Genomic DNA, 20,044 nt, shown 5'->3' with positions numbered 1-20,044 from the left:
TAAGCAAAAATGGTCTCCTTCATCAACAAAAATGGCTCCATTTAAGCAAGGCTTCTATTTTGCTCCAAAACGAAAGCAGTGGAACTTTCCACTGCAGATGTGCATGGCAGGGTATAATTCGAACATTTAATCCCTTTTGCACCGATAGAGAAGTGGAGGCGCTAAAGGGGGGAAAGTGTGTGTGACCATTACCCTGAGCCCGTTAATAGAATCAATTCCACTCACCTTGCTGGGTCTAGAACCCAAGAGTCCTGGTTCCCAGGGATTCCCCAGAGTTATGGTTTGACAGCAGAGCTGAGCACACCAGTAAATGGAAGCAACAGGCAGCCTTGTCTCATGCATGTCATGAGGTCTGACCCAGCTGGGAAAAGAAACATCACACCCATGCCATTAGAACTAATTCCCTGCCTACTGACAGTCATATCGTTCCACTTAGAACTGCTGCCCAGACCCTTGACATGAAGACAGTAAATATTATCATCAGTGCTGGCTCCAGGATTGTGGTAGTCTTGAGGCAAGGCACCTCCCATAGGACTTAATATTTTGGATGACATATGCACCAAGATCTCTCTCTCTCCCTGCCTCTGAGCTTCTGTGCCAAGTGAGGAGAGCAGTGATCATGGTGCCATGCAAACACCCAGCCCTCCAGTTCTCAGGGACCCCCCATCCTCCCCCAGTAATGGAAGTGTGCCATAAAAGGAAAACAGAAACACGAGAAACGACTCTGAGGAACTCATAGATGGTAAATAATGGAGGAAAACTTCACCTGTTGCATTTCTGCATGTTTTCCTCTCTGGGGATCTGAGTAGGGGTGCTTGTTTGCTTTCACTGTTCCGCCTGCATAGCTGGAAACAAAGCCCTATACGGCCTCGGACCCTCGGACCTATGGGACCGCCTCTCCTGGTATGTCCCACGGAGGTCCTTACGGTCTTCAAATAAAAACATCTTGGAGATCCCGGGCCACAGGGAGGTTAGGCTGGCCTCAGCCAGAGCCAGGGCTTTTTTGGCCGTGGCCCCGATCTGGTGGAACGCTCTGTCACAAGAGACTAGGGCCCTGCGGGACTTGACATCTTTCCGCAGGGCCTGCAAGACGGAGCTGTTCCACCAGGCTTTTGGCCAAGGCACAGTCTGACCCCCTCCTTTGGTAATCCTCACAGAACTCTAGCGCAATGGTTGCCATTAATTTGACTCTGAATTGATTTTAGAATGAACTGATTTTAGAATGTATTACAATTAATTGATTGTGATTTTATGTAAACTGTGTTCACTGTGGTTAGCCGCTCTGAGCCCGGCTTCGGCTGGGGAGGGCAGGATATAAATAAATAACCATCATCATAAATGTTGCAAATTGCCAATGCTTTCCAACCCAAAGGAACTCCAGTAAGTGCCACCTGTGGCGGCTTCTCAACACTTGGGTAAAAGGGGAGCATGTAGCAATACCAGATTTTGAGCAGTCCGAGGTGGACACAGGATCCTACCCCAGACACGTGGGCTGAAATGGTAACCTATGATATCCATGAGAGCCTTGCCTTCCTGGGTATAATTTTGTGACACCCTAGAGACCCATTTACTCTAGCATGAGATTTTATGCAGGTGCCAGCATTTGGTGGAATCCCCTCACTTCAAACCTAAATTGCCTCATGCAAACCTAAATTGTGGCACTCTCAGTTCAATTGCCCTTACAGCCATTGAGGCCTTGGCAAGTGCCCCTGCCACACATTTACTAGCACTATCCACAGTGGCAACACAAGCCTGGCCCTAAATTAGGCCAAAATAAGGCAGTCACCTCAGGTGGCCAAAGAGAGGGAAGCAGTAAGTTTCTGCTCTGGCGTTTCCTTCTAAGCCCTCCCCTCAGCTGCTTCCCAGCCTGCCATACCTTCCCTAAACTAGCCTGCTCTCAGGTCCAATGGAGGACAAGGTCCCATTGCCTGGGCTGACGTAATATTTTACTGCCAGAATTAGAGACGGGGCTGTTTTTGGCGGCAAAAAGCCGCATCCAGCTCTGCCTTCAAGGTGTGGGTATGCATAGAGACAGGCAAGTTGACAGGGCGATACCTAAAAATAGAAGGAATGAAGCCGGGGGGGGGGGCATCCTGACAGCTGATATGATATACATGTATGCAATATGTAATTAATCCCACATGCGCACCATGCATTGAAAGAACCTCCTCAAAAAAAAAAGTAATGCTGGGATCTCTAGTTTGTTAAGGGTACAGTGGTACCTCAGGTTACAGATGCTTCAGGTTACAGACTCCGCTAACCCAGAAATAGTACCCTGGGTTAAGAACTATGCTTCAGGATGAGAACAGAAATTGTGTGGCGGCAGCAGGAGGCCCCATTAGCTAAAGTGGTACTTCAGGTTAAGAACAGTTTCAGATTAAGAACAGACCTCCAGAACAAATTCTTAACCTGAGGTGCCACTGTACTGGGAAGTGTAGCTCTGTGTGGTGTAAACTACAATCCCAGCATTCCTTGCAGGGGTGGATGTGCTTTAAATGTATGTTGTATATACGGAATTATTTACATATTGCATACATGTATATCACCTTGGCTGTTCTTTTAAATAAGGTGTGCACATGGCCCTGAGGGGCAGATGGGGCTTGTCAACCTGGGAAGGGGGGAAGAAAACTATGATCCTAACCCTCCGCTGCCTTGCAGGGTATCTTCAGGAGAAGAAAAAGCTACACAAATCCGGAGTGGAGTCCCTAAGGTGGTTGGATGCGCCTTGTATGCCTCCTTCCTGCAATTCCTGCAGCCAAGCTGGTGCCAGACATATTGCTCTGCTTTCTTCTGGACCACATCAGCAAGGCTGAGGGAGGGGTCCTGTCGTCTGGGCAGGCCAGGACCTCCATGAACACTGCCCAGGCTTGTGCCCCAAGGACATCACTTCAGTACTGCTCATGTAGTGGCTTGACTTTACCCCTGGAGGAGCACTCCATTGTCTCTCAAGACGGACGGATGCCAACAATATAGTCCTAATCATTTGCTGCAACAGCAAATGACAAATCCTGGACAATTCCTACTCCGTTGTTTGTGATTAGAGATCTACCACAGGTCTTTACACAAACCCTGAGAAACTGTCATTGGGATTTGGCTGTGCCAACTACTCTGTTTCTAAAGTGTTTTGTGTGTTATTGTGTACAATGCTATGATGAATACAAAACGATAAGACAACAAAAAAAGAGCTGTCATCCAGTTTGATTACGGAAATTTCAGTTCCGCAGCTTCTCATAACAACCAATCATTGAACGCTTTTTTTGCTTTAGTATATCACCAACCTTAAGCTCCGATGTGGAAGAGGTTCATGCCCTTTACTATTTGCCAACTCTCATGTTGCTTCTTCCTATTATCAACAACCAGTTAGAGAGAGGGATGTGCCAGGCCAGGGCTGAAATCTTCCTGGAAGTGACACCCTCTTTGGCTGCCAAAGCTCTGCCTGGAGCTTCAGTTTGTAGCCAATTACCTGTTTCTCAGGAGTAGCAGAAAGGCAACTTTTCACAGTCACTGCTTCGCATGGTGTTCTAGGACTGACCCTGTAGTTCATAAAAGGGGTGAACCCCAGTTCACAATACAGCTTGCTCTTTATATTTGAGGTTTTATTATTTATTATTATTTATTTCTATACTGCCTTTCATCCGAGGATCACAGGGCAGTTTTACAGTATAAAAACACAAAAATACGTAACATAGTAAGAGACAAAAACTATCACCCCACCCCACGTTTAAAAGCCACGGATTGTTTAATTAGCCAAAGGCCTGGTAAAAGAGAACCGTTTCTGCCTGTTGCCTGAAGATGTATAATGAAGGCACCGGCCGAACCTCCCTGGGGAGGGCATTCCACAAATGTGGAGCCAATGCAGAAAAGGCCTGTTCTCATGTTGCCACCCTCTAGACCTCTCATGGAATAGACACACAAAGAAGGGTCTCAGATGATGAACTCTTAATGTGGGGAGAGGTGGTCCTTGAGATATTGTGGTCCAGAGCAGTTCAGAGCTTTATAAGTCAAAACCAGGACTTTGAATTGGGCCCAGAAACTAGTTGGCAGTCAGGGCAGTTGAGCCAGGATTGATATAATATGCTCAAACCATCTTACTCCAGTGAGCAACCTGGCTGCCAAATTCTGCACCAGCTGAACTTTTTGTACTGTCTTCAGAGGCAATCCCACATATAACGTGTTGTAGTCTGACCTAGTGAGGTTAGTGAATTGGGACAAATGCTAGAGCTGGAAATTGGGTGTCCAGACTTCATTAGGACCACTGTCAGAGAAGCCAATATCACCATGATGGAAGCAACTCTGGGACTTGCAGCCTGTCTTATCCTCACAATTTTACATAATGCCTACCTTCTGCCCAACTGGCTCCATCTTGCAGTCAGCATGGAAGCAGCTACAGTCAAATCTTACTTGTTGAACATAATCCATTCCGGAAGACCATTTGACTTCCAAAACGTTTGACAACTGAGGTATGGTTTCTAATTGGTTCTGAGAGCTTCTTGCACTCAAGCAGAAGCCGCGTCAGATGTTCGGGTTCCAGAAAATATTCGAAAACCAGAGCATTTACTTCCAGTTTTTTGGCATTTGGGAGCCAAAACATTAGAAAATGGAGCCGTTCGAGAACCGAGATTTGATTGTATTGGAAAATTTGGTTCCATCAAACAGCTGTGGCCCAGGCGAAGCGAGCCAAGGTCCCCTAGAAGCACAATCTTCTGAACTCAAGGGAAGGGACCCTAGAGATCATCTACCCCAACCCCCTGCAATACGGAAAGATGTAGCTGTCCTATATGGAGATTGAACATTTAACCTTGGCATTATCAGCACCGTGCTGTAACCAACTGTCCTTTACTCTTCCCATAAATAAATCAAAGATGTAGCTATGACAAGATATGGGCTCTTGCTTGCACTTTCTTTCCGCTCTGTAAATGATGGGTTGGAGTTTAGACGTGACACATTTTGTAATCACAGCTCCATAGAGAAACAGTGTGACCTGGGAATGACTCAAGATTTGAGGCAATATTCTAGCTATGCATTATATGCACTACATCGTGTTGGCATATAAGCACACAAGGCATTCCTTAGTGTTTGTTGCCAAGTTCTATCCTAATCCCATTCTGAGAACTAGAAGCATTTATACCAAGGGTAGGAAACCTGTGCTCCTTTCAGGTATTGTTAAGACTCCAACTCCCAGGAGCACCAGACAACATGGCCAGGAAGGATGGGAGTTGTAGTTCAACACACTGGCCACCCCTGGGTTACATGCTCCCCACCCTTGATTTACACCATCACTGCTATGGAATGAAGTCATCCTGAATCAGATTTGACACAGTTCTTGGTGGCTTACCACCAGAAGTTCATTTAAGAACTGCACAATGACCTTTTTGATGTTAAGTGTCCTTGTTCCACTGTTCCAAGTAAAACCCATGTCTTTTGCAGATACATAGCCTGTGTTTCCCAGTGCCTAACGTTTCCTCCTAAAACTGTCTCATCCCCACAGCAATCTCTATTTAGCTACCCTTCCATGCTTACTCTCTTTGCAGTTGGCACTCTAAGCAGGTTTTTCCTAGTAATGCACGGAGTACTATTGTTTCCCTAAGCAAATTCACCAATAAACTGTAGGTGTTCAGTTAACTATGATTCTATGCAAGTTTAACAACACTGGCCTTTTGTTCCTTATGGTTGCAATCCAGTCCAGTATCAACCACAGTCAAATTATTCTCTGCAACCCACAGAATCTAGGAAAGTATTTGCCATCTACAAAATATAGTTTCGCTGCTGGCAGCTCAACTCTCCAGTTACCAAGCTTGTATGGATATACATCAAATATTGAATCCTTCCTGGATAGGGTTGCCATGTTTGTCACTGCCGAAAGATCTGTAGCTTCAGTGTTGCCTATGGCGTTTCTGCTGCCTGAAGCAGGCGGCCGAATGGTGCCCTCCAACACACCACGGCCAATATTTTAAAGTCTGGTTGCACTATTCAGACACCAATTCCTGCCTTCATCCATCCATCTGACAGATAGATTTTTTCCACTTCCTCTACCACCTCAGGCAGGTCACTTCACCCTGTTGGAAGGAAAAGCTGGCTCTGGTACTTTTAAACAACTGCACGACAGGAAGAAATCCAACAAGTAACCTAAAGTGCAATTATATAAATTACTTGGAAGAAGTTTATTCCATGTAAACAGATTCAGCTTTTCTTGGTACAGATTCTTATTTTAAAAAAGAATTTCCCCGTTTTGACTTTTAACACAGGTCCACATTTTTTATCTGTGCTGTTTTAGTGTGTATCAACTTATAATATGTTGTCTACCAACTGTTCACTCCTTCGTCTCATCACATCTCTGCCTGTGAGCCTCTAGGGCTGGAAACCTGCTGATTTCTGTCCAACACCATTATTTCTGTCTGGGCAGACCAGGCACACCAAAGCAGCTCTGAATGAAATCAGCAAGCAGCACTGCTTTATTTAGATTTCCATTCCTTTATCACATCAGCTTTAAAACAAGGAGAGACAAAAGTGCCTGAGGCCTCGAAGAAAAAGGGCCATTTGAGTTGAATGATTACACATTAAGAGGGGATCAAAAGTGGAAGGAAGTTGCATACATATATGAGACAGAAATGTTTTAAATAAGACGGACCTGTTCAAGCACATAGCACTATGAATGCCACATTTCATGAGAGGGAGGGAGATTGTGGGATGGGGGGAGAGACTGAACTCCAAAGGCGACGGCCTCGCTTCTTGCCACCCAATCTACTTGCTGTTCCTTTTCAGTTCATTTGTAAATTGGGTTGGCTGGAGGTGACTCCCTGACCCCACTGGACCCCATTTGGAGTCAGCAAAGCTATGAAGAAGAATGAAGCAAACTTGTCCCAGAGGCATAAACATAGGCTGGACTCTGAACGTAGGCTGGACATTGTTAAAGGCTTCAAGATCTACAAAAGAGGGGCTGGGTTAACAAGAAAGCAGCTCGTATGCTTCCATTCTCTCAGCAGGTGAACACAAATTTAAGCTTCCAATTTAAGCTTTGAAAATATACAGGATAAACAAAACATTTTGGTGTTGCTGGGAGAAAATCAAAATGGCACTCTACCTCCTATTTGTTGAAAGGGGAACACAATCCACTGAGATTTTTTCTCATGAAAGCCACACAGAAGTCCAATTCAATACCCCATCTCTTGTAATCCTAAATCTTCTGCCTATGAACATTATTGGACACCCTTATATCTTGAATTTTCACTCAAATAATTTTGAACAAGGCGTTTCTTCGGCTGAAGCTCTTTGAATAACTTTGTTCAGGGCTGGTGGGAAGCCTATATAAATTATCCCACAAAAAATAAAAAACCAGGCCAAACATGTGTAGTGGGATTCTGGCACAAACAGTCCTCAAAGCCAGACAAGCCCTCCCTCAACACCTTTGCGTTTGTGCACACATCCCAGCCCAAAACTAAAATAACCCCCGCCAAAAAGCTTGCAAAATAAATAAGCAGCACACAACTAATATGAAGGCAGAGTAAAAGCACACACTTATAACACAGAGCAACAAGTTTCGATAAGGTAGAAGTCTTGTTCCAATGGAATCTGACCATCAGCACCAAGTGCAGCAAGAAGGCTCCAAAGGTGGAATAACGGAAAACGGAGTTTACGTCACAGCCTGTGAAACTTCTGCTTGGCTTCCAATGCCAGGAAGAGGCAAGGTACAATAAAAGCAGAAATTAGGGGAGTGAAAGATGGAGCTTAGTAACGTACCATACCCCTGTGATAAGCAAGACTGCCCCCTAGTGGATTCTCAGAAGCAGAGATACAGCCATACATGCTGTATATTATCACTACCCTGCATTAATGAACATCCACCAGGAACTTCTTATATGCAGACTTCATGGACGCTAACAGGAGCTGCACACACAAAAAAGATCCTGGTTATTTTAGTTAGGAAAGCTTCCCAGTGGACTACAACCCATGGGTCAGGTCTTTCTTCCATGGGGCAGCTGCCTCATGGCAAGATTCCTTTGCTAGAGGCACACAGAGGGAACAGGAGGGGGTGCGTGGTGGTGGCAGAAGTAGGGGAGGAGGGAGAGAAGAGGGAGGAGGAACAGGGGCTCAGACAAGTGTGGCTAGGGGTCATCTCCCAATTCCCAAAGCAAGTAATATCCAAGCACACCTTAAAGCTACAAGTAATGCTAATTAAGCAACTCCTCTTTCCCCACCGACCCCCTTGTTAATAAACCAATCACGTTTCCAATGTCAGTTAAAACCGTTATATTATTCAGGTAGTTGATTCAGTTCCTCCTGGTGCAGTATTTGGGGGGCGGGGCGGAGTGAGGCAGGCAGAGGAAGACAATCATCCTAAAACCACCAGACTTTGAGGACTGCAATCCTGAAAGGAAGTTTTCTGAGTTTGGCCAAAAGGTTGGGAGCTGATGTGCACCCTGTCCTCAGTGTAAAGGGGAATTATGTATCTTGATTATAATGTAGGGACATCCCGGAAGTTAAATAACCAAGGAGACCTGGTTCAGACACAGTGACTCCAACAGCATCCTGTAGGAAGCAAGCCACCATATTGGGGTATGTGTCTATGAACCAGCTTTTGCAAGCCAAGCTAGACACTCTGCATTCATCCAGAATCAACTTCTTTTAAAAAATAGGACAATATGGGACCTATGTAATGGATGTAGCTCCAAAACAGGTTATTCTACCTTTCCTTGACCTCTGTTCTCAAAAGGACTTATGCCTTCTGATTAATTGTTCTTCACCTCTACTGCCGTCTGCCATCAGTGTCAATATGGAAGGAGTTGGTGAAAGGGTGTAGAGAGCTGTACAGACCTCCTCCAATGTAGCTTCATTGTTTTAAACTAAGCTACAGCTCCTTCTAGTGGACATTTCATTTAAAGAATGAGCTCATGCCTTTTAAAAAATATAGATAGGACTTGCAGTTCTGCATCCCACCCCCCAAATGAAGTACAGATGCCTCTGTGACACTACGTTATCTGAAGTCCCTTTTAATTAGCCCTGCTTTGATTCTCTCTTATTGACTTTGATGGTTCTCAGGTTGTTAAAATTCAACTAACTCCAACCAATCAAGAAAGGAAGCTGCTTAAGACCTCACTGCTGATGGCAAGCCTCCTTTGTGGCCCCTGCCAATTTCTGCTCTTGGTCTGCAGAGATTTAAAAGCCCATGTTAGTGCAAAGGCTGCTCTGGCTAGAAAAGATGTGATGGCCTGGGACACTTCACCTCATTCCCACCTTCCAGTATATCCTTCTTCTAAGCCAAAAATTTTCTAGTCTGGAGAAGGAATTTAACGTAGTATTATGGCAATCATTCAGTTTGTCGGACAGAATGACCCTTCTCTTCTACCTTCCTGCATGCTGTTCTGGGGATTCTCCTGACCCCTCAGAGCAAATTTAAGGGGGGGTGGAGGAGGGAATGGGAAGCCCTGTTGTGCAGGCAGATGTCCTTACGCAGGTTTCCACAGAACTAGTTAGTTGAAACCCACCCTGGGGATTTAAGCCACAGCTAGCTGTGAATTAAGGCAAGCAAATGAACACATGGAGGAATGGGGGGGGGCAGAACAGGGCACACTGTGGCACCCCCAACATTAAGAGAGAGGGGGGAGGGGGGAGTCTCAAAATAATTTGCCACTGAATCTAGGAATTGCACATCTAAAATGGAAACTGAACCCTAACACTGGAGTTAAAATGTTTCCAATGGCCTTTAGGGACATGGTTGAGCCCATTCTGCTCATCTGAAGCAGAGTGAGCCCACAACCATGTACCTTTTGGCCAGAAAAGTGGTGCTACTGACTGAACAGTATTCAGCACAGTCTACTTTTTGTACCATCTACGGTATCTCCCACCCAGTCTGCTCCAAGGCAGAAAGGTAGCAGCACAGCCTATTCAGGTATCAACTCTCAATAATCAAACAGTTTTAAGGCAGGGTCACAAGTGATTTGGTTTCCAGTTTAACCTAGAAACAGAAAGAATGGAGATTCAAGAATCAAAACACTTTTTCTCTATCAAGAGGCAAACACTACTACCATTTGCTACTATTTGACTTCAGATTAATGCATTAAGATTAGAAGCAGCTTGAGTTCTCTCTGTCTAACGATACAGAATCTGTTGCTACATGTTCCAGCGCAATCCTGCCCTGCAAGCTAAAGACGCATAGAGAAACAATTGTTAAGAATTTGGCAACCTGCGTTTAAATAAGAAAGCCAGTTAGAGAGACTGGAAACAAAACCCACCTGACCAGGCAATGGCTGTTTTTACAGCAAGCAAATCTTGGTCATCAGCTGAGGAGAACGCTAGTTAAGAGAAAGTGTGCGAGCCAGACACAAGGTATTACTTACCCAAGAGCAAGATCTATAAGGGCACTGTGGCATCAAGACTCCATTCAACTCTCCCAATCCACTCTTTTACTAGACTCTTGACTCCCCGTGAGTATTTAATTCACAAAAGACCACTGAGATGGCCCAATTTAAAAAAGGACAACCTGTTCGGATTAAAAATCGGCCAGTAAGGGCAATGGGGTGTTACAAGTCCACTTTTAAACACACCAAGCGTATTTTTTCAAGGCTGCGAGTTCAGTTCTTAAAAAGCGCTTTCAAGCTAAAACAAAAAGGCAATACTAGAGGAATGAACAAAATTATAGAGAAAATAAAGTGCTTTTAAAAAACCCAAATGGGCAAAAACATTTGAATAACTCAGCATAAAAGGCAAGTTTTTGCAGAGAGGCATATGTGCAGGGAAATTAAGGTCACATCAAGATTCAGCATTTAAAAATGCCTTTGGCAAACCTGCCCAGAACGGAAGAGACCAGGTTACAGAAGGGTCAGAAATCAATCTTGATTGCTTAGTGACCAACATTCTAAGGAGGACATTAGTAAGTGGGTAGATAAGAGAGGGAAATGCGTGTCAAGTATTGACTAGGAGGAGGGAAAGGGGCCAACAGAGTGTAAAACCTGGCTGCTCCAGGGTAGATCTTCCTAGGAAGATAATTAGCACTTTGAAGTGTAGGAGGCACAGGAGATAGATGGAACATCTCTGCCAAGATATTTGCACAAAGAGATAGATAAAAACAGAGTACATTTGACACAGAAGGTGTATTGAGTGGGACAATCCAACTTAGCCGCTCCAGGCCACCTCCCATGAAGATTACTGTAGAGCTGAGACCAAGCCGGATTACTCATTGTTCACCCTTCCACATCAGTGCTTGCACCATAATGGCAGCAGGGAACCAGTCCCCACATGTCAAGAGAAGAAAAGGGATGGGGTGTGGGGTCACAACGCGGCAGGAGATTCAGCCGCTGCCTCATCACCCTCTTCAGAGTCCCAGACTTCTGACTGCAGGTAGTTGGCAAAGAGGGCCTTGGCACGATGAAGGATCTTGTTCAGGTTGTGACGACGGACCAAGCGGTCAAAATGCATGGCCAGCTCATTGTAGTCCATGTTGTTCTTGATGATATGGTCTCGGTGCTCCAGGAGGATGGCGAGGCACAGGAAGAGCACAAAGGGGTTGCCTCTGCCAAACTCCTGCGGGGGTGGCAGGCTGACTGCAGCAACAGGAGAAGGAGCAGCAGTTCCCCGGGAGGGAGAGGAAGGGGTGTGAACCACGGAGTCCCCCTTCTCCTCATCCGACTGGCTTTCCTCATTGCCGTTGGTTGAGGAGGAGGCTGAGTCTCGAGAGGGTGGAGTCAAGGCCCGAAGGGATGGAGCAGAAAAGGACTTGGCCACGTTAGTTGTCTGGATCAATGGATCCTGCTCATTGCTATAGTCCTCGTCCTCTTCTACTGAGCGCTGAAATCTGGGCGATGGGTCATCCTCTGAGCTGTCCTCATTATGAGTGCTGTAATACTTGAACTCCCCAAAGCTAGACTGTTTCACTAGGGTCTTCTCATCAGAAACTGCCCCTTGGCAGGGTTGGTCCCCAGCTGCTTCAAAACTGCAAGCTGGGCGCAACATGTGTCTCCTTCGAACAGGCTGGCTGCTGTCTCCGGGCCTGGCCGGCGGGCCCACCAACTCCACTTCCTTCTCAGGAGGGTCAGGAGGAAATGAGCTCCAGGTGACCTCCAGCATGCGCAAGGCATCCTCAAAGGCAAACTCACGCTTGAGTTCCAGCAGCAGCCAGCGATAGCAGAAGAAGAGGTCATCGGCGCCCCGGGAGAGGAGGTAGGAGTAGAACTCTGGGTCTGAATGGCGGAGGAGAAGCTTGAGGTGGGAGAACTTCACCGACATGACTTCACCATCCACCTGGAAATTGCCCTCCAGGCGTTTCATGATGCCACAGAAGCAGATGAAGGCGTGAGCTTCGTTGTCCATGACAGCCAGAATGGGGGAGGCGATGTCACTCATGCCCTGGCAATAGGAGATTTGTGGGTGGGTGACGGCATAGGTGGTCAAGAGGTCGTGCAGGGCTGTCAGGTGGGGGTTGTCATCTGAGCCCGCGTAGTAGGGATGGGTGCGATCTGTTCGCAGAACGTCCTTCAGCACGTTGCTGCGAATGAAGTCCAGGTCCTCGGGGCTGGCGCGAGCTTCCCACTCCCCCTTCAGCTGCTCGTACTCCCGAGTCTTCCGCTTCATGTAATCCATGCGCTCCTGACCCGTCAAACCATCAGGGTAGACATTTAGCAAGTATCGCCAAACCACCTGTGGGAAACAGGGAGGGCAACTCAACACCGGAACAGCTTTTCCCATCAATGGCAACAAGTTGAACGATCAGTTACAGGAATACACCCGCCCTCAAAGCAGCGGACACGCACCCATGCCAAGGTCAAGACTAATGACCTCGGAGTGGGAGCAAAGGGAAAGAAGCCTTGCTCTGGCCCCCTTAACTACATGCCTGTCTCTAGAGGCAGAAAACTGACCTCCAGAATCCCCATCCCCACCTTGCGTAGAGAGGGCTCAACTCCACCATGGAAAATTCGGAGACGCAGCTCTGCAGGTCTTGTCAACTGTCCTTCATGGTTCAGGTACGTGTGGAACTCGGAGTCGCTCAGCGGGGGCTTGAAAGGTTTGACGTCCTCGCCATAGGACCAGCTGAGTGCTTGTTGGACCTTAGACAGTGTCCTGCCCACCTGCCAGTTGACAAAAGTAAAGCTGAGGTCAGAAGGTAACCTGTACACAACCATGCTCAAAAGAAAGAACTTGTAAGTTCTACAACATGAGCTCAGTAACTTAAAACACAAAGGTAAGAGAACGGGCAACCTGCCTCAGACATTGTATATATGTATGTAGTTACATCTTGGCTTTAGGGTCACCTCTGTAGCTTAGGAGAGGGAGTTAATCTTCTGAGCCAAAAAAGCTGGTATGGAGACAAACTGGATCTTTTGTGGTTCCAGCTAGGCTGGAAGATAATGGAAGTTAGAACTGCTTTCTCTCCTCTGCCTCTTTCCATCCAAGGAGTTAAGAAGTACCTCCTGGATATTTGTTTGTGGAACATCACATCGTGAAGTCTAAGTCAAAAGAATCATCCTCTTACGGCTTACCTGGGAGATGATGGACTGAGTGAAGGGCAGGGCGGCTGCTGCCAGAGACCGCTTCTCCACCAGCAGCAGGTCGGTACTGATCACATCCTTGGGGCTGATGATGTCCCAGTCTTCTAGCAGGGGGCCTAAGAGAATATGGCAATGACATGAGCCAACTCCCCAAGCCCAGTATCTGCCATTCCCTCACTACCACCCAGCATAATTTCACAGGATCAAATCTCACTGCATGTTGAGAAGTGCTACAGAAAGGACACAAACAAAATAATCATGCTGTGCATACCTCACTTTAAAAAGAAAAAAGAGCATAAAGCAAAGTAGAGTTCCATGATCTGTATAAATGATGAAAACAAAGTATTAACATTTACACATTCTTGCTTATTTTACATAATTCTGCTTCTGCCGTGAAGGGTCAATTCTTCTGCTGGATAATAATAAAGCATAATCACATGCTTGAAAACAATAATATGTATCAAAAAGCCCTAGAAATTTGCTTTGAAAAGAAGGATGGGTTACAGGAGACTGGATTCTACAGTCAGTACCAAATTCTGCACTCGCGTGTTGCAAACACAGAATCCACAAAGTCTGAAAAAAGGTTTGGGCTGCTTTGCATGCCACCCATAAACGGGGGTGATCAAACTGCACTCTATAAAAAGGCAACAGGGAGCTCTAAAGTAAACTGAGCAATATACAGTAGCCAGAGTTGGAAAGGTATGGGGGGGCATAGTCAATCCCCCCTCTTCAGCCTAAGATTTTTTCCCTCTTAGAGTCTCCAGTAAATTTGATGCTTCATTTTGTACCTAAATCAACATCAAGTGATTCAAATCATTCCTTTCTTTACAGCAGCAATCAGGTAACATTTCTACAAGAGTAAACAACACTAGCAGAGAAGACAAAAGAACTGAATTCCTTGGACATGTCCATAGCATAAGGAGCCAAGTGAGGACTTGAGATGGGACCAAGGGGTGCAAGGACTGGAACCAGGACTCCCAGCTCTCTTGTTCAGTGTGTGTGTGTGTGTGTGTGTGTGTGTGTGTGTGTGTTACTTACTATCCTCTGAGGGCTTGATGTCTATCTTGAGCTGCAAGTAAGGCTTGGAGGCTCCAGCAAAGGCCATGCCCAGATCCCAATCTGACATCAATGGCAAATATGATTCTTGGCCTTGCTTATCTCGGCCCAGATAGCTGATGGCAAAATTCTTCTTCCTAAGGTGAGTAAAGACAGACATGTTCATATTCTTTCCCCTCATTTAAAACAGGACACCTCTTTTGTTTAATGGAACCTACATGGCTGTTCTTATGATGTTGTTTAAAAAACAACAATACACAGTCACAGTTGCTGAATATGTTTAATTCACTGCTGGTAGACATGGTACATACATGCAGTGGAGCAAATATATGTGCCTTCATCATTCACAACTGTACAAGAAGCATGCATGCTGCGTCCCACACCAAAACAAGATCTATTACATGTGAAGTGGCTCTCAGGACAAAGTTTCCTACTGTCTGTGTAGCAGACAGGCTGTCCAGCTTTATATACATGTGATGAAATCAGGTCTGGCTTACTCAGGACGTAACAGCTAAATCCCATCCAGACTTAGCACCTTGTTGTGCTAACATCTGGGGGTTTTCTGCAAGGGAACCTCTCTCACTCTCTGCATGAGGTAATTGTTTAGTTCTCACAGGCAAAGAGGATGGTAGCAAAATGATTTGTTGGATATTACCATGTGCTTTTTAAATTATGATTTTACTGTAAATTTCAGTCACTACTGAAAACAGAAACTGTTAATAATAATGAAGGTAAAGATTGTTCATGTTTATTTGAAATGACAGAAGACTGGTGATCCAAAGTTTAACCGCTCTCCCTCTCCTTACTTATGAGGAGATCCCTTGGTATGAGAGGCTCTCCTTTGAACATGGGATCAAATCCGTAGCTTTCAGAAGATTTGATGTCAGAACCGGGAAAGGAATGCAAGACTTCCTGTTCTCAGGTCACTTTTACTCATGTCCCTTCAAACCTCATTCCCCTCCTAGATACGGAAACAGAAGCTCCATCTCTCAGCTCCACCTTCACTGACCCCATTTTCATTTAGTGGGAAAGCAGCAAGGGAGCTAAAAGTCGGGACTACCCAGTTCCATATTTTCTATCCTCTTCCCAGACTCACCCATTTAGGTCAAATGCCCTGATGAGGATGTGCTGCAATACATCCAGTGAGGTGATCTGTGGATCCACGGCGAAGGTACGGAACTCAGGTTGCAAGAAGCCTTCACATTTCTGAAAGGATTACAAAAAGTAAGCAGGAGCAAAGAACCAACCCTATAACTTGGAGGAAGCAGAGATCCAGTGAATGAGAGGTTGGGGAAAACAAGTTCAGAATGCCACCCGACTATAATCTCTTAATTTCCCTATTGACAAAAATAAAAAGTTTGTCTCCAAATCTCCACACCACCAGCAACACACTCTGCTTTTCTACCACAATGATACTAAGTTCTAAGGGGTCGTTCTACCCACAGTGAAAACAGCCCTTTAAATGCTATCTATATATACCAAACACATAAGCCTGATACTTTACAGACCAAAGAACAGATCCTTCCCCTAGGATAACCCTAACGAGAGAGGAACAACGAATGGTTCTAGTGTTAGTGTATTAATACACAAAGGGGATAGCTCACTGACCATGAACTGATGCAATTCCATTTACATCAATGGAGTTACACCAAGCTAAGTGCTTGGCGATCTCTCTCACAAAAGGAGGCCTTCTGAAGTATATTGGTCGGTGCAACTTGCTTCTTATCAACCTAGACTTTATCAAGGGGCAAATTCAGCTCTTTTACATCAGATTTACTACTGGAAAGATTACTAGTGGGAAAGGTAGATCTCATACGCAGGTGTGTTTCTCAATATTTTGTAACCAGGGATACTGGGAGCCAAACATGTGAGCTGAAACTTACAAAATATTTGAGCTATCACTCAGCTATTGCAGTATCTACATAGCTACAAGGCTGGCAATAATCCTTCAACATCGCACAAAAGAAAAAGGATCCAAAATGGCTTTTGGCTACTTCCATATACAATGTCATCTCTTCACACTAACAGAAACAATGGAGTGAGCAGATCTTAACACAGTCTGGAGTATGGTCCAGATTTTATCATTTACAGAAGGTTTACAGCCACAGAGACATAGTCCTACCTATGTCTGATGGGTGGTGTACAAATAATAAATTTATTATTATTATTATTATTATTATTATTAGCAAAGCAGTGGCTTCCAATTAAAAAACTAACTGCACAACCCTAAGTATATTACTTTGATAATCCCACTGAATCAATCAACATACTTCCAAGGTGAGTAAACAAGCTTTACCAGGAAACAAGCCAGTGAACTCAGTTGAACCTATCCCCAAGCATGCTTACAGCAGTCTGCCAAAATAACACTTTTGACTAGTATAAAACCAAATACAGCGATACTTCAGTTCCCAAATGAAATCTGTTCCAAAAGCCCATTCGTCTTAAGAGAGGCGCGGCTCCCCATTGGTTGCAAGAGTTTCTTGCACTCAGAAGCCGCGTCACACGTTCGGGTTCTGAAAAACGTTCAAAAACGGAAACATTTATTTCCGGGTTTTTGACGTTTGAGAACCAAAACATATGATGACGGAGGCGTTCGGGAACCGAGGTTCCACTGCACTAATTACATTACTAACAGAAAAATTTGAGAGGAGAAATATTTGCCCAAAATGTAATCTAAATATCTATATACTGTCAAAGTAACAGGTGCTAGAAACCCGACAAGAGAAGCAGGTGCAGCTACTGCAAACCAGACAATCCGAGTACAAAACATGTGTTTTATAGATCAGTGTGTTATAGATTATCTGTATCTGAAGAAGAGTGCATCACACTAAAGCTCATACCTAAAACTGCTCAGTGGTCTCTAAGGTGCTACATTATAATTTTTAAACCCTTTTGGAAGGATTCTTTTAAAGACTTTCTTAGATCATATAACTTTTTTGAAGACATGATTCTTTTAAGGGAGTTTTTAGGTTTTTAAGAAGAGTCTTAACTATCTTCTAAAAGAACTGTTTTAATTTATTTCAACTACGGCAGACCATCACGGCTGCCTACTTGAATACAGATTAGTACAACCATTAGGGACAAAGTCATAGAATTGTAGAGTCGGGAGAAACCCAAGAGTTATCAAGTTGTCCTTATTTTGGAAAGCGTGTAACTGAAGGCATTCTTCTTGTGAAGAAGAAATCATCTCCAAACCTGTAAGCAGTTGTGTATAGTGAATCAACAATTGTGAACTCATTCTCTTTCTTCTTCTACGAAATGAAATACAGTTCCTTTACAACATTATTTTACACTCATAGATTGTCTGCAGCTACTATTAAATTTAGTAAAGTTTCTTAGAGTAATAAAGCACTAAGAAGTGCAAATTCCCATTGCCCGCTGAGAGCAAGTTAATCTCTCTCTCCACATCTAAGTTCCTAAACTGTCACTAATAACTGTGTAAAAGAGTCAACACACTACTTGTTATTTGTATCCACCAAGGAGGCCACTCACAATTTGACAGCAATGAGCAGTACATCAAATTGAAAGAAAGCGACCCTTTGAGAATTAGAAGTATGGCTACTATAAACAACTGTTTGGTGTGATGTCTGCATTGAAACAACGACTTGTGCAAGACAGTAAGTTCAAAGGCTGAGCAGGAATTTGCCCCTGCTCCGCTCTAGCCCAGGAGTGGGAAACGTGTGGCCCTTTAGCAATGCCATGGTCCAGCATGGGCAGTGGCCATGGGTGATGGGGGTCGTAGTTCAGCAGCACACCTGAAAGACCGCTTTCTTCCCTTAGAGATCCTCCTAGGCATTAAGATCAGCAGAGGGAAGTCTTTGGGTAGTTCCACTGCATAGTTGTCAACCTTTCCTTTTTTGCAGGAAATTCCCTTATTCCAGCGCTGTTTCCCACTGCTATCCCGGATTGTTAGATATCCCGTAGACTGTCCCCGGGACAGGTGAGGCTGCTGATCCCTTACAGTGGTACCTCGGGTTACATACGCTTCAGGTTACAGACTCCTCTAACTCATAAATAATACCTTGGGTTAAGAACTTTGCTTAGGATGAGAACAGAAATCGTGTTCCGGCGGCGCGGCGGCAGCAGGAAGCCCCATTAGCTAAAGTGGTGCTTCAGGTTAAGAACAGTTTCAGGTTAAGAACGGACCTCCGGAACGAATTAAGTACTTAACCCGAGGTACTACTGTATTTTCAAATCTGAAAGTTGACAGCTATGTTCCACTGCCCTCAGAGGTTCAGCAGGTAGGTGGCCCAGGAGTTTTTTCTCTGCGGCAGCCCCGAAGTGGTGCAATTCCCTCCCCGCAGAGGTGCACCTGGCACCTTCATTTTGGAGCTTTTGTGAAGTGCTGAAGGCACACACATATGTTTAGGAACCTCATTATGCTCTGTCTTAGACTCTGCTTTTGCCATTCCATCTTTAATTCTCCGCAGCCCACCCTAGGACCAGGGGGCTGAAAGGGCGAGCGAGGAACCTAACTGTAAACCAAAACCCAGCCGTCGGAGGGCCGGAGGTTTCCCACGCTGCTCTAACCGCTCCGTGGCACTGCCTGCCGTATCCCTCCTGAAACAAAGGGCGGCTCCTCTCGGGTCTCCGTCCCACGACCCGCCTCAATACGAAACACGGTTCCCTCCGCCGCCCCGTGACGTCAGCCGCCCTCCCCCCCGCCCCCGAGTCCCCTCAGGCCGCTCACCTTGACCCGCACGCGAACCACCTCGTGCTCCTCCTCCTCTGGCGCCCCCGCCCCGCCCCCTCCCGGCGCCCCCGCCGCCGCCATCCCGGCGGCCCCTCCACCTTCTGGCGTGTGAGGGCGGGGGGAGGAGGCGCCTCGCGCCGGGGCCGTTGCAGCCCCCTCCCCCTCCACGTCACGCGCCCGGCGGGGGGGGAGGAGGGGGAAGAGCGCCCCGCGCCGTCAGCCGCCTCGCTCCGCCGGGACTCCCGCGTCAGGCAGGCGGGGGGCAGGCGGACGGAGAGGCGCCGCTTCCATCACGTGACCTTTCCCCCCCCCGCGCGCCGGCTACTTCCGCCCCGTCCGGCGCTGACGTCACCGCCCCGGCCTTAAAGGCGCAGAGCGCGAAGCTTGCTCAGGTGTTTTATTTAAGCGCGTGTCCGCGAGGAAGCAGGAGGAGGCGGCTGAACTCCTTCGCCTCTGCGGGTTTTTCTGCGCGGGTTTCCCGCTCTTTCTGTGCTTTAATCGCCTGAGGAACTGAAATGCGCAAGGTGGCGAGGGAAGGGTTAAGAGGAAGCGGCTCCCGCGAACAAAACAAAAGGGGGAGGAAGTGAGAGGACCAGCCAATCAGGAAAGGGGCCGTGAAGAGCAACATCCGGGTCAAACGGAAACTAGTGCACGGCCATAGCCTTGTGTAAAGGGCAACAACATCCGGGTCACCCCGGAGTCCACGTTCCATTGGATTCACCGGCTGCATCCGGGTCGAACAGGGACGCGCGTCCGATACAAAAAAAAGGAAAGAGGCGCCTACGTAGGGCCCTCACTCCGACTCCTGTGTTGCGGA

General features: G+C 46.2%; 1 protein-coding gene and 1 long non-coding RNA gene across 2 annotated transcripts; one reads left to right on the top strand and one right to left on the bottom strand.

Moving 5' to 3' along the window:
- The first annotated feature begins 685 nt into the window (after positions 1-685).
- LOC309522364 lies at positions 686-6,523 on the top strand. The gene is made up of 2 exons (XR_014215074.1): positions 686-1,500; positions 2,659-6,523. It is a non-coding gene; the product is annotated as an uncharacterized lncRNA (long non-coding RNA).
- TBC1D25 (TBC1 domain family member 25) lies at positions 6,426-19,361 on the bottom strand. The gene is made up of 6 exons (XM_082205470.1): positions 19,225-19,361; positions 15,631-15,740; positions 14,517-14,671; positions 13,470-13,594; positions 12,870-13,058; positions 6,426-12,630 (listed from the first exon to the last, which is right to left on the bottom strand). The coding sequence occupies exons 1-6, from the start codon at positions 19,306-19,308 to the stop codon at positions 11,266-11,268; spliced, it is 2,028 nt and encodes a 675-aa protein (XP_082061596.1). The 5' UTR covers positions 19,309-19,361; the 3' UTR covers positions 6,426-11,265.
- Between the last annotated feature and the right edge of the window lie 683 nt (positions 19,362-20,044).

This window comes from Podarcis vaucheri, assembly GCF_965113315.1.
Source record: "Podarcis vaucheri genome assembly, chromosome: 17".
Lineage (NCBI taxonomy): Eukaryota > Metazoa > Chordata > Lepidosauria > Squamata > Lacertidae > Podarcis > Podarcis vaucheri.
Note: the sequence above shows the minus strand (reverse complement) of the source record. Positions and strands in the feature narration are given on the sequence as shown.

Coding starts and splice junctions, on each gene's coding strand:
- TBC1D25 (XM_082205470.1), bottom strand. CDS start 19,308: ATGGCGGCGGCGGGGGCGCCGGGAGGGGGCGGGGCGGGGGCGCCAGAG. Junction 14,672..15,630: donor AGGGCATTTGACCTAAATGG/GTGAGTCTGGGA, acceptor TACTCACCTTAG/GAAGAAGAATTTTGCCATCA. Junction 12,631..12,869: donor TTGAGCCCTCTCTACGCAAG/GTGGGGATGGGG, acceptor TGTTTCCCACAG/GTGGTTTGGCGATACTTGCT.